Source organism: Sciurus carolinensis, chromosome 3, assembly GCF_902686445.1.
Source record: "Sciurus carolinensis chromosome 3, mSciCar1.2, whole genome shotgun sequence".
Classification (NCBI taxonomy): Eukaryota; Metazoa; Chordata; class Mammalia; order Rodentia; family Sciuridae; genus Sciurus; species Sciurus carolinensis.
The window spans coordinates 2,278,487-2,290,573 of record NC_062215.1 but is presented as its reverse complement, the minus strand read 5'-3'; the positions used below and the strand labels follow the sequence as shown (position 1 = coordinate 2,290,573).

Genomic DNA, 12,087 nt, shown 5'->3' with positions numbered 1-12,087 from the left:
TGCACTGTTGGATCTTGAGCAGTGTCCCTTGCTCCCACCTGGAAGGTGCTGCTGGTCTTGCCCCTCCCCAGGTCTTAAAACCACACGTCTCCAGATATTGCGCCCCCGGGTGGAAGAAGGGGGGACTTGAACCCCTGCCCCCGAGGGCTGTTCTGAGCATGTCCAGGGACTTGCAGATGCAAAAGTGCAGGCTAGCTAAGTGATACAGTGGAACACTAGGCCATGTGCTTTCCACCAGTTTAAAAAGCCAGGGCTGGGGCTGAGTGACGGAGCACTTACATAGCTCGGCCGAGGCCCTGGGTTCCATCCCCAGCACCACAGAAAAGAGAAAAGTCAGAGCAGGAGCCACAGGAATAGAGCACAAAGGTACCAAGGAGGACTGAACCCCAGGGCGTACGATCCAGTCCAAGCCCACTGAGAGCCCGAGAGGAGGAATGGGCAGACCCGGCACTGTGGAGCCCGGTGCCTCCTCTCCAGCGGCAGGGTGGGGGACAAATGGCCAGAGGAGGAAGGAGGTACAGACGCTGGGGAGAGAGCTGCAGGCCAGCCAGACCTGGGTGGTGCCCGGGGCCTCGGCGCCCAGCGCAGCAGGACACACGCCCTCCTCAGGCATGCCAGGGGGCACGTGAACCAAGCCCGGGGCTGCACTCTGCGCTGGACCACTCAGCACCCTGAGGGTGCAGGTGCCCAGCCGCAGCTGAGCACGCGGCTCTGGAGAGCCCTCAGCGCCTGGGCACTTAGCTTCCGGGTGACATCATCTTGGGGTGAGGAAAGGTTCTCTGGAGACCTCACCATGGAAGTCACAGCCGGCATGGGAGAGGCTGTGGGGGCGGGGCTGCCCTGGTGGCAGAGGCTGCCCGGCGTGGGCCAGGCCCAGGTCGCATCCCCAACACCACAAAAACTTTTTAGAAAAGCAAATGTAAGTACAAAACTCAAATCTGAATTAAACATGAAAACGGCACCATACTCTTTCTACCCACAGAAAGCTGCCCTGTCGAGTGCCCTGTCCCCTTGCCCTCCCCATCCACGGGGACCGGCCTGTGGTTTTCAGGGGTGAAGACAGTGAGCTCAGTTGTTCTCATCCCTTTGCGATGTTTGGAACCTTTTGAAATGAAAGCCAAGTGGAAATCATTTTTTTATTTTTATTTTTTTGGTGCCAGGGTTTGAAACCAGGAGCGCTTAATCACTGAGTCTCAGCCCAGCCCTTGTTCTATTTTGTATTTTGAGACAGGCCTCGCCACGTTGCTGAGGCTGCTCCTGAACCTGCAGTCTTCCTGCCGCAGTCTCCCGAGTTGCTGGCGTTACAGGTGTGCCTCCGCACCTGGCCGTCCCTCAGTTTTCATTTGGTTCACGCTGTCTGCTGCCACCAGGCGTTCACGTCATCTTTAAAATCTGAGCTTTCCGGACCTGCCCAGCGTTGCCCTTCCTTGTCTCGAGTCTGTTCCGTACTCTCACTGCCGCCCTGGTCTCGTCCCGGTTTCCTCACTCAGGAGCCAGCTTCTTCACTTCATGGAGAGCAGGAAGCAGTTGCTGCAGGTGGATGAGTACCTCTTCCGATCCTGGTTCAGTTTGCTGCCTCTGGGAAGCCTGGTTCCCTACATGGAAAACACTACCGAATACTTGAGCCTCGCGCCTGCCCGGGTCCTGGACTGTTTTCTAGGGACTCTCTACAGGCTGCAAGGGCTTCAGGAGATCTCTTACCAAAATGTGGAGGTTTGTCATCGGGAGCAGGTGTCGGGTCCTTGCTTAGCAAGAGCAGGTTACAGGCTGACCCCGGAGTGTTTGCGGGTCTTCCGTCCTGGAGGGTGGGCTGGGGAAGGGCTGAGGAATGAGGGCATGGCGGCAGTAAGAAGGCGTTACCTCCTAAGGCCGCAGCTTGGTGCCCGGGAGTCATTCTGGCTTAGTAAATAGAGTGCAGGTGCACAGTAGCCTTGGTTACTTAGGCCGTTGGAAGGCACTGGGATGTCACACGGTTCATAGTTTCTGTCTTTCCGTTTTTGGGGATAGAAAATGGTGTAAGGGCTGGGATTGTAGCTCAGTGGCAAAGCACTCCTCTATGCAAAGCCTGGTCTCAATCCCCAGTTCCAAAAAGACAAAGGCAAGAGAAAGAAAGAAAGAGTCTGAGTTTAGCCTGCATCTGGCCGGTGGCGATGGGCCTGGAGCCCAGGAAGGCCTGGGGCAGGGAAGACCGCTGCTTCCTGGTCGACCGCCCAGGCGCCCTTTGTCTTCTCTGCCTCAGGATGTCGAGAATGTTTTCAAAATGCTGAGGAGCCTCCTGGAGATCTACCAGGACAGGTAAGTGGACGGCTGGTGCGGCCCCCTGCGCGGGCTCCCAGGTGGTGTGGGCCACCTGCTGTCCAGCTGGGAGGGTGGAACACCAGCAAGTGCCCAGTGTCCTCTGCGACTGCCCAGCCAGCCAGCCGGCATTGTTTGTTTTTCCTTGAAGTAAATCAAGGGGGCTGCAGATGCAGCTCGGGTTGAGCACTTGCCTGGCATGTCCTCGCCTGCGTTCAGTCCCCAGTACCAGAAAAACAAAAAAAGGAAATAACCGCCCTCGGTGCTGAGACTCCGCGTCGTTCCGACCTTTTTGCCTCTGTTTTCACTTATTTTCTTGTCCTTATTCATTTTTATCTGTTCTAGTTAGGGTGTGTGTGGCAGTAGGAAGCACTTTGACACATCGTACGTGGGTGAAATATAACTTCTCATTCTAGTTGTCCACGCTGGCCTTGAACTTGGCCATCCTCCTGCCTCAGCCTCCTGGGGAGCTGGGCCTGCTCATAGGTCTCTTAAAGGGAGGGGACTGGTAATTGATGATGGCTGTTGTTTTTTCGTTTGCTGATGACTTCAATGATCTCTTTGGACTCCTGGCGGGTAGGATTCCTGGGGTGACCTTATTGGAGTCCTATTCGACTGTGTGCCTGAAACTCCATGAAGCTGTCTGCAAGCTCACCACTCGCCCCAATTTTTACGAGATGCCCGCCTTGTCTGCTGAGATCGTTTGTGGAGTCATTGGACTGAGACCTCTAGTGGTGAGTGTCATGCCCAGGAGAGGTCCGGCCTTCCGCACGGAATTGGGATTGGAATTCCACTGGACGGGAACTTGTGGGGTCTGGGGAGAGAGTGGTCCAGGCAGCTGCCAGGCATCTATGTGTCACCTCCTAGATGCTGGGTTCTGCAGCAAGCAGGCTCCACAGCTCGCCCGGCCCTGCCACTGCAACCCCTTCTTTTTCCTTGATTCTGTTGTTTGCAGAAGACTAGGGCCTGTCCCCCTGCCCCCCAAACACGTGTGTGTGCCTTGACTTCCTGCCAGAGTACTTCCCTGCAGGAGGCAGTGCAGCATGGCCCCAGAGCCCGGGTCCTGCTCCCGGCTCAGGCCCCGTACCCAGCGGGAGCCTCACCCTGATTCCTGCCTCTGGAGACCCGCTTACCTGGCCTCCACACTCTGGGCTCCCACCTGTCTCGGGGCCGCGTCGGGGGCGCTGCGCTGCTGTGCAGCTTCTCCACCGCAGGTCCTGGGCGTCCAGCTGAGTTGTATCCCTGGGCAACTCTCGTTTGAAGCTTCGTGCATGTCAGAGCCCTGACGTCAGATGCGGATGGTCCAGTCTGTGTTTTCACCTTATTTATTCTGTTCAGTCTTTCTTCTTCAAAATACCACAGACGCACTCTTTAAGAATCAAATTTATTTTTTGGTACCAGGGTTGAACCCAGGGGTGCTTAACCACGGAGCCACACCCCTGGCGTTTTTTTTTTTTCCTCTGAGGCGCGGGGCTTCGGACCGCGGCCCTTGCCCATGCTAGGCAAGCACTCTCCAACATGAGCTATTTCTTCAGCTTTGCTTGGCCTTTTTTGTATGTTATTTAGAGACGGGGTCTTGCTGAGTTGCTTAGAGCCTGGCTCAGTTGCTGAGGCTGGCTTTGACCTTGCCGTCCTCCTGGCTCAGCCTCCTGAGCCCCCTCCTAGATGGCAGGCACTAAGAATGAATGTTATCGATAAGGCGTCTGCTTTCTCCCGTGTGGCACTGTTGAATGTGTCGCAGGTAGGTGTCCGCTCTCGATAATGCTGCTGCAGAAGCTTGTCAGTTGTGTAGGATCTACTTTTCTGCAGAATTAAGTGTCCTCATTGTTGCTCGGGTCCCAGATCTGTGGTCACGGATGGTCTACCTGTGCCGCAAAAACAAACGCTTTGCGGTGCTAAAATTAACCAAAACCAAAACACGCTGGGGGTGTTGGGAGCCTCCTGTTGGGCGGCCGGGTGGCGGGCGGCTGCAGTGAGCTCTGGAGCGCGGTTCAGGGCGCTGCTGCTTGTTTGTTGACCACCTCTGCGCAGCCCTGGGTGACTCCAGGATGGGTCACTGTCTAGCTGGGGCCACTCGTGGAGTTGGTGCCTTACCTGGGGCTGAGCACAGGGGCCGTGCGTACGACTCAGTGCGGTGCTGCCCTGCTCTCTGTGCCCTGTGCCTGGTCACCCTGCCTGGAGCCACCTCCTCTCTCCCGCTCGTTGGTTCGCCTCCCGGCTCCTGTGTTTCTCCACCTTGGCACTTGCTGTGGCGAGGACCACGCTCCTCCCAGCCGTCTCAGCGGGTCGCCTCTGCCGCTCTGGTTGGTTCCTTACGGCAGGAGTGGCGTCTGCCCGGCAGCCTGGTGCTTTGCCAGGCGAAGGCCCGGCTGACTGTGAGCCTGGAGGGAGGCAGAGGCGGCAGACCCAGGCTCTGTGGCTCTGTAGGAGCACACGTGTGCGCCCTCAGGCCTCGGGAGGCCAGACTAAGGTGGGGCTGATGCTGGAGTTGCGTGTGCTCCCTGGCAGGTGCCTCTGGAGTCCTGAGAGGGCCACGGGAGGGTCGGGTCACCAGAGGCCTTGAGCCCCTGGAAGGGCTGGTTCTGCCCTGTGGCGGTGGAGGTGGGGAGGAGAGAGGCTGTCCCCACGCAGAGGCCATGGGAAGAGGATTGGACAGGCTTCGCATCCCTGAGGGCCGGGTGTTGGCGCGGCCCACTGGGCTTCCCGGAAGCTCTGCTCCTGGCTGCGCTCTTCTCACCCATCTGGAGACGGCACGGGGCTCTTGTGTGGCCCAGCTGCTGCAGGCTCTTGGTGGGAGCTGGGACCTGCCGCAGGCTGGCCTCTGCCCTCCTCTCTCCTCCTCTCAGGGAGCCCAGGGTTCTGGGAAACCACAGTGCTTGTGTCTGGTGGGCTTCCAACAAGGACGGGGCCTGGAGGCGGCTGGGGTGCTGGGAGCAGCAGAGCAGAGCTGGTGACCTTCCCTCATGTGCCCGCAGGACGCAGCGCAGGACCCGGGATCTGCAGCCGGGAAGGGCTCACTGACAGGCATCCTCCAGGGCGTCCTGGCCACCACGAGGTCCTGGCTGGGCAGAGTGTTCGCCAGGAGCATGTTCCTGAAGCACACAGTCGTCCAGTTCACGTACCCCGAGGAGATCCAGGTGGGCTTCGCTTGAGGCTGCAGACACCAGGCTGGGGATCCGCCAACCACTGGACCAGCAGGGCCTGGAGGCCCTGGCCCGGCAGGGACTTGGTAGCCCTGTGGGACAGTGTGATGGGGTGCGTCCTCACTGAGGCCGGAAGGACCTTCAGGCTCTGCTTCAGTCTGAGGCCGCCAGCCAGCCATATGGCGCAGGAGATGGAGGCCCGCGTGACAGCAGGGTAGAGCTGTTAGCCAGCAGCCCCGTGAAGCCCCTCGACAGCACGGATCCACGCGGGAGGTGGGGAGCAGCACACTGCAGAGCGGCCCAGAGCAGGGGGGCGGCCGGGACCCGCAACCTGAGTCCTCAGAGGGCAGCGTGGGAAGCCCGTGGCTGCCAGTGGTGCTCTGCTGTTGCTAGCCTCTCGCTCTTGATGGCTGAGGGGTGGTCATGTTCACGGTGGCAGACACGGGGTCCAGAGTGCACAGCAATGATCTGGGCTAGCTTGGCAGTGTTTCTGTGAGTCTGAAGTTATTCCTGTGTTTTAAGAAGACTGTTGCAGATGCTCACGTTAGCCAAATCTGGCACGATTTGATCATTAAAAGGCAAAATGTGAGGAATGGATTAAAATTCACTGATATGCATACAGAATAAAAAGGAAAAACCTTTTCTAGTCTTCTGTTGAAGATGGGAGCTAAGCTAGGTAGAAGAGATAATTGCAATAGAAGGGGCAGTAGCTGACACAGGCGGGGATCACCCAGGATCCCCTGAGATCAGTGGAGGTGCTGAGAGAGCAGTGGATCTCCTTTTCGGAGGAAGAAAGCCAGCTTCAAGTGGAGAGATCTGGCAGACAAGCCTTAACCCAGAGCCGGCCTCTCTGCCCGTCCAGTGGCACCAGCAGGTCTTCTGGGCTGCCTGGTGAGGCTTGAGGTGTTTGGCTGGGCAGCTGTGGCAGGGCAGACGTTTGGGCACGCCTGACCTCCTGACCCATGCCAAGTCCATTTTTACGTGGCTTGCCTTCGTAGTATCCTGACCAAAGCTATCGTAATCATGGGAAAGCGGAGCCACTGGGTCAAGAGACTGTCAAAATCATCAACATCAGGGAAGATGAGGCCAGGGGACTTCTCTAGAAAGAGGCGTGATCAGTCAATGCATTGTGTGTCCCGAGGTGGACCGGATCCAGACGTCAGGCAGACAGCTGGAGACACGCAGGTGGGGGCAGCTGCTCCAGGCTCCTGTCCTCTCCACGCTGCTTGCCGGGCCCGGGACGTGTTGGGATGCTGCCTTCCAGTGCTTTAGCAAAGTGCTTCTTTTTTGGTTTTGGATTGAACCCAGGACCACTCAACCCTGAGCCACATCCCCAGCCCTTTTTTCTTTTTTCTTTAGAGACAGGGTCTCTCTGAGTTGCTTAGAGCCTCGCTAAGTTGCTGAGGCTGGCTTTGAACTCACGATCCTCCTCCCTTTCCTCCTGAGCCACTGGGACCACAGGTGTCCCCATGCCTGCCTGTCGCTGTCTTTTCTGTAGGATATCCCTGCGTTGTTTATTTGTCCCTGTGACTGTCACTTAACACGTGGGTTTTGCAGGTCTGGCGGCGGCTGGTGGGAATAAACTTCCCTGCAGGACATGGCTGGAAGGAGTCGCTGCTGGGGGACATGGAAGGGAGGCTCAAGCAGGTAGCAGGCCGCGGGGACACCCTCAGGGTGGCGAGGAGCCAGCCCGCTGGCAGCATGCGGGGCTGGGAGCAGAGCACAGCGTGTGCAGGCCTGGGATCCACCCCGGCTTCGCGTTTCTGGCCTGGCCTTTGCAGTTTGACCCCAGAAGCCTTCTAGAGTTCCAGTGTGCTGCCTCTGAGAAGAGCGGGCAGCGGGGTTGTGCTGTCCGGGCCCTGACGTCCTGTCGTCAGGCCCTCCGCGCGCCCGTGCTCCTACTGGCGGCAGTAGCCTTAGTAAACATTGTGACGTGGAGAAAACACAAAAAACGCCCCTCGTTCTGAACGAAGGCCCGTGACCCAAGTGTTTCTTGGGTCCTGGTCAGTGAGCCTTTCCAGGAACACAACAGTGAGGGCAAACGGCTATTCCTCACAATCGCGTTTCCACGAGCTGCTGTTCTGGCTGCTCTTTTTGCAGAGCAGGAAAAGAGACTAACTCGGTTTTATCTTGGCCGCTCTGGTGATGGGAGGGAGGACCTGCCAGGGTGGGGCAGGGAGGAGGGAGTCAGAACAACCAGGTTCTCACCCGCCCCCGTGTTTGCAGGAGCGGCCTCTCTGCCAGATCTCTGTCTTCTGCAGCACTCTCTGGGATGCAGCTGGCCTCGAGGACAGTGTGGCCAGGACCTTTGAGAAGTGTGTCATCGAAGCTGTGAGCTCCGCCTGCCAGGTAAATAGTCTCTGCTTGAGAAACGCGCTTGGTCCACAGCTGCTTGCAGACATGGCCAGCCCCAGGCCCCGAGTGCCTGCTGGTTCCAGGACCCATGATGACCAGGACTGGGTCGTGGGTGCCCGCTCCCTAGCTGGGGCCCCGTGCTGCTGTCCAGTACATCCACTCCTTGAGATGCAGCTTGGCTCCCTGTGCAAAACCACAGCCATGCTCATGAACAAGCCTTGGTGTGCATGATCTGGTGGGCTGTGCCTCCCCGGCCTGTCCTGCTGCTGCTGGTCTGCTCGTGGCCTGGTAACTCTTGCCCAGATGCGCAGACATGTAGGAAAGGACTCCGAAGGTGGAGGGAAGCTTATGAAGGGAGGGGCTCCCTGCTTGTTGGGGTGGAGCGCTTGCCTCGTGTGCGGGGCCCTGGGCTCTGTTCCAACACTACAGAGAAAGCCGGACAGTCTCTTGGTTCCCTTGGCTTTTCTCCACCAAGTGGGAAGGGCTCTGTCCCAGCGCCTGCAGGGTCATCCCTGCACAGTACCACCGAGGCTCCCCACTGGTCCCAGCACCCTGCTCTCTCTTCCTGGACACATCATGGCCGCACAGACCTCAGCTCATTGCTGGCCGGCTGAGTCCCGAGAAGTAGAGGCCCTTTTTCTGGGCTTGTCTTTTTACATACTGATACTTTCTAAGGCTTTTGTTTGCTTCTTTTTAAATATGCTTTTCGTCATAGATGGACACAGCACCCTTATTGTATGCATGTATTTTTATGTTCTGCTGAGACTGTCCAGAGCCTCACGCGGCCAGGCAGCGCTCCCGCCCAGGCCCCAGCCCAGCCCCTTGCGGTGCTCTTTGCTCAGTGCTTCAGCGGATGGAATCTGCATGCCCTGCCTCACTCGAGGAGGCCGCATGTGGCTGGCCTGATGTCTGCAGGTGTGGGCGCCATACCGTCCACATGGCCACATTCTCCTCAGCTCAGAAAGGAAGCGCGGCCCTTTCATTATGAGACACAGTGTCGCCAAAGTGCCCAGGCTGACCAACTCACAGTTTTCCTGCCTCAGCTTCCTGCGTAGCTGGGATGGCGGGTGTGCACTGCCACACCTGGGGAGGTTTCTAATTTTGGTGAAATTCGACGTGTCTTTTTTTTCTCTTTTTGCTGGTCCTCTGACATCAAAGCATCTCGTGCTATATCCTAGGTCATGAGGACTTACCTGTGTCTTCCCCTAAAAGGTTTTTGCTGTGTTTTGTTTTGGTGCTGGGTGTTAAATAAACCTAGGACCACAGCCTAAGCATGTGCCCTGTCATGGAGCGACCCCCTCGAAGGCTCTGCAGCTCTGAACAGTGGTGTGAGGTTAGGGCCAGTTCTGTCCTGTGGGAATCCGGCTGTCCCAGATCCCCTGAGGCAGGCCCTGTGCCTCGCCCCTGGGGTGATCTCGGCACCCTAGCAGAAGGTCTGTGGAGGCGGCCGTGAGCTTCACCTTGTGTCCGTCCATGCCTCCACCGCCATTGCTTTCCCGTAGGTTGGACGTGGAAGAGCAGGAGTTCTCCTGACCAGTTCTTCTCTTTGGGCATTGTCTGGTCTGTTGTTCTTGGAGCCCTTGGGATTCTATGAATTTTAGGATCCGATTGTCAATTTCTATAAGGAAAGGGGCTGGGATTCCGACAGGGGTGGCTTTGAGTCCGTAGGTCGGTTTGGGGAGTGTGGACCTCTTAACCATGTTACATCTCATGTGGCCGAAACTGGAACGTCTTCCCACTTATTTTGGTCTTTCATGTCTTTCAACAACGGTTGGCAGTTTTTAGATGGTGAATTTTGCATTTCTTCTGTGAGATTTATTCCTAAGTACTTTATTGCTTTCTATTGTAACTGAACTTACTTTCTGAGTCTTGTTTTTGGATCATTCACCACTAGCTTGTGGAAATGGAGCTGCACCTGGCCGTGTCCTGCAGGCTGGTGCGGCTCTTGCGGGGTGTGCGTGGGAGAGCGCGGCTTCCTGAGGTCCTGATGCAGAGGGCTGTGTGGTCTGCCCCTGAGGACAGGACTTCCTTTCCAATTTCAGTGCTTTTGTTCTCTTTCCTGCCTAATAGCCCTGGGTGGCAACTCTGGGGCCGTGAGGGGGTAAAATTGGGCGTCCTGGCCTTGTTCTTGGAGTTTTGTCTGATACTCGTCCTGTATCTACTGAGATGGTGGTGTCGCTTTCTTCTGTTAATGTGATGTATTAACACTGTGTGGGGGGCTGGGGAGACAGCTCAGTGGGTAGAGTGCTCGCCTCGTAAGCACAAGGCCCTGGGTTCGATCCCCAGCACCGCAAAAAAAAAAAAAAAAAGAAAAGAAAGTGTGCGTGTGTATGTGTGTGCGCGTGCGCGGGCTGGGGTTAGACCGTGCTTTGTCACTGAGCCACATCCTCACCACTTTTTATTTTTCATTTTAAGGCAGAGCCTCACTAAGGCTCAGCCTAAGCTGAGTCTGGCCTCCGGCTTGGGGTCCTGCTGCCTCAGCCTTGGGAGTTGCTGGGATTACAGGCGTGTGCCTCCACACCCGGCTTAACTGATTTTTCATGTGAAAACATCCTCCTCTCCCTGGGATAAGTCTCACTTCACCATGTCTGTAACTTTTTATGCCTTGCTAGTTAATGTTTTCGTTTGTTCCTTTAAATGTCAAAAAGTATCTATTTTTAGTTTATACTGTGTTTTTTACTGATTACCAAAAAAAAAATTTTTTTTTTTTGCAAGATTGTGACCCCAAAGAAGAAAAGCGTTTTGTTTCTTGGTGAAGCATCAGGAGAGGTGGCGTGTCTGGTGTTGAGGGCAGTCTCTGAGAGTTGTGCACAGCTCAGGACACAAAGTACAGGGTGTAGTCAAGTTTTCCTCATCTCGTTTTTTGGTGTTTTTTATGACAGGCAAGACTAGGAGAAATGCAGAACTGGCAGTGAGCGGGGATGGCGTGTCACTTGGGGTGTGGGGTGTTTGTGCCGCGTGCACCTTCAAACCTCTGGCGCCTCACGTAAGGAGCCAGGCCACAGGGGAATGGACACATGCTAGGAAATATTAAGTATTTTACGTTTTCTTTTCTTTTCCTTTTTTGCAGTACTGGGGAGAAACCAGGGCCTCCAACATGCTAATTTCTCCCTTTCCAGGGGGATAGTCCCAGCTTCTCTCTTTTTTTTTTTTTTTTTGAGACACTAAAAAACTAGCTTCACTAGGTTTCTGAAATGCTATTTGGTGCTCACTTGTGTCATTAAAAAACATACTGGTAAAATCGTCTAAAGCGCTTTCTTTTTAATTCATCTTCTTTTAGTCTCAGACCAGTATCTTGGAGGGAGTCTCTTGTCATGATCTGCAGAAATTTGGCAGCCTTGTGTCTGCTGTGGTCACCAAGTCCTGGCCCAGGAACAACGGAGAGGCGGTGGAAGGCCTGGATGAGATTCTTGAACACCTGCTCACGGGGCCAGATGTGAAGCAGCTCTTCAAGTTGTACGGTGCGTGTGGGGCTGGTTGGGCTGCTGTCCTTCTTCGGGAGCAGACAGGGCAGGGTCCTTGACCTGACCCTCAGCCTGCATGGGCAGAGGTTTGGTCAAGGCAGGGTGGTTGGAGGTGCCAGGCAGGTGCTGGGCAAATACTGAACAGCAGAACCACCCTCAGCTGAGTGCCTGCCGGACATGTGCTCCTGAGGGGATGCACTTCAGTCCCCAAGGCCCTGGGTTTCCAGATGAGGGAAGGGAAGTGCCCAGGGCAGGTTGCTCACTCAGGGTGTGGGACACTTACTGTCTCAAAGGTGACGAGGGTTTCTAGCTAAAACCCAAGCCCAGCTTGCCTCGCTGTGAGGCCCACCTGTCACATTCCGAGGTCAGTATTGATGACTAAGAAAACAGCAAGTGCCTCTTTAGCCCCCGCCTTCCTGTTATGCGTTGCCCTGAAAAGGACCGTTCAGCCTGTGTGCCAGTCGCTAGGTTCTGGTCTTGTGGGAGAGCACGGGTGTGGCGGTGAAAACCCAGGCAGCGAAGTCTCGGCCGGCCAGCTGTGTCCTTCCCCGCCCGTAGAGGCAGGAGCAGCATGTGGTCCAAAAGTGGCTGCTGGGCGCACCGGCCAGGGCAGCTTGCTGAGGGGCGCACGTGTGTTCTGGACGTCCACACTCGGCTGCACAGCGCTGAAGTCTCCTGGTCGATAGCTCTGCGCCTTTACCACTGAGCAGAGCCCCTTTGCCTAGACGTGCCTGGGTTGGTCCAGCCTCCCGCTGAAGCTGGTCTCGGCTGCCTCCGCGTTCTGTGATTCAGAATGAGACTGTGTGTGTGTGTGGCTGGGACGGAACCAG

The 12,087-nt window shown here is 56.3% G+C and overlaps 1 protein-coding gene across 3 annotated transcripts in view; it reads left to right on the top strand.

Annotated features, from left to right (window-relative positions):
- The window catches only part of Rnf213 (ring finger protein 213), a 104,667-nt gene that overhangs the window by 31,501 nt on the left and 61,079 nt on the right, over window positions 1-12,087 (top strand). For 2 of the 3 annotated variants that reach the window (XM_047545198.1, XM_047545197.1), the window contains exons 12-18: window positions 1,491-1,713; window positions 2,240-2,295; window positions 2,876-3,029; window positions 5,271-5,432; window positions 6,996-7,085; window positions 7,665-7,787; window positions 11,074-11,254. In XM_047545198.1, the coding sequence (XP_047401154.1) occupies window positions 1,491-1,713; window positions 2,240-2,295; window positions 2,876-3,029; window positions 5,271-5,432; window positions 6,996-7,085; window positions 7,665-7,787; window positions 11,074-11,254 (989 nt within the window). Of the gene's footprint in view, window positions 1-1,490; window positions 1,714-2,239; window positions 2,296-2,875; window positions 3,030-5,270; window positions 5,433-6,362; window positions 6,624-6,995; window positions 7,086-7,664; window positions 7,788-11,073; window positions 11,255-12,087 lie in introns of those variants that run through there. The other variant, XM_047545199.1, reaches the window with a different exon arrangement.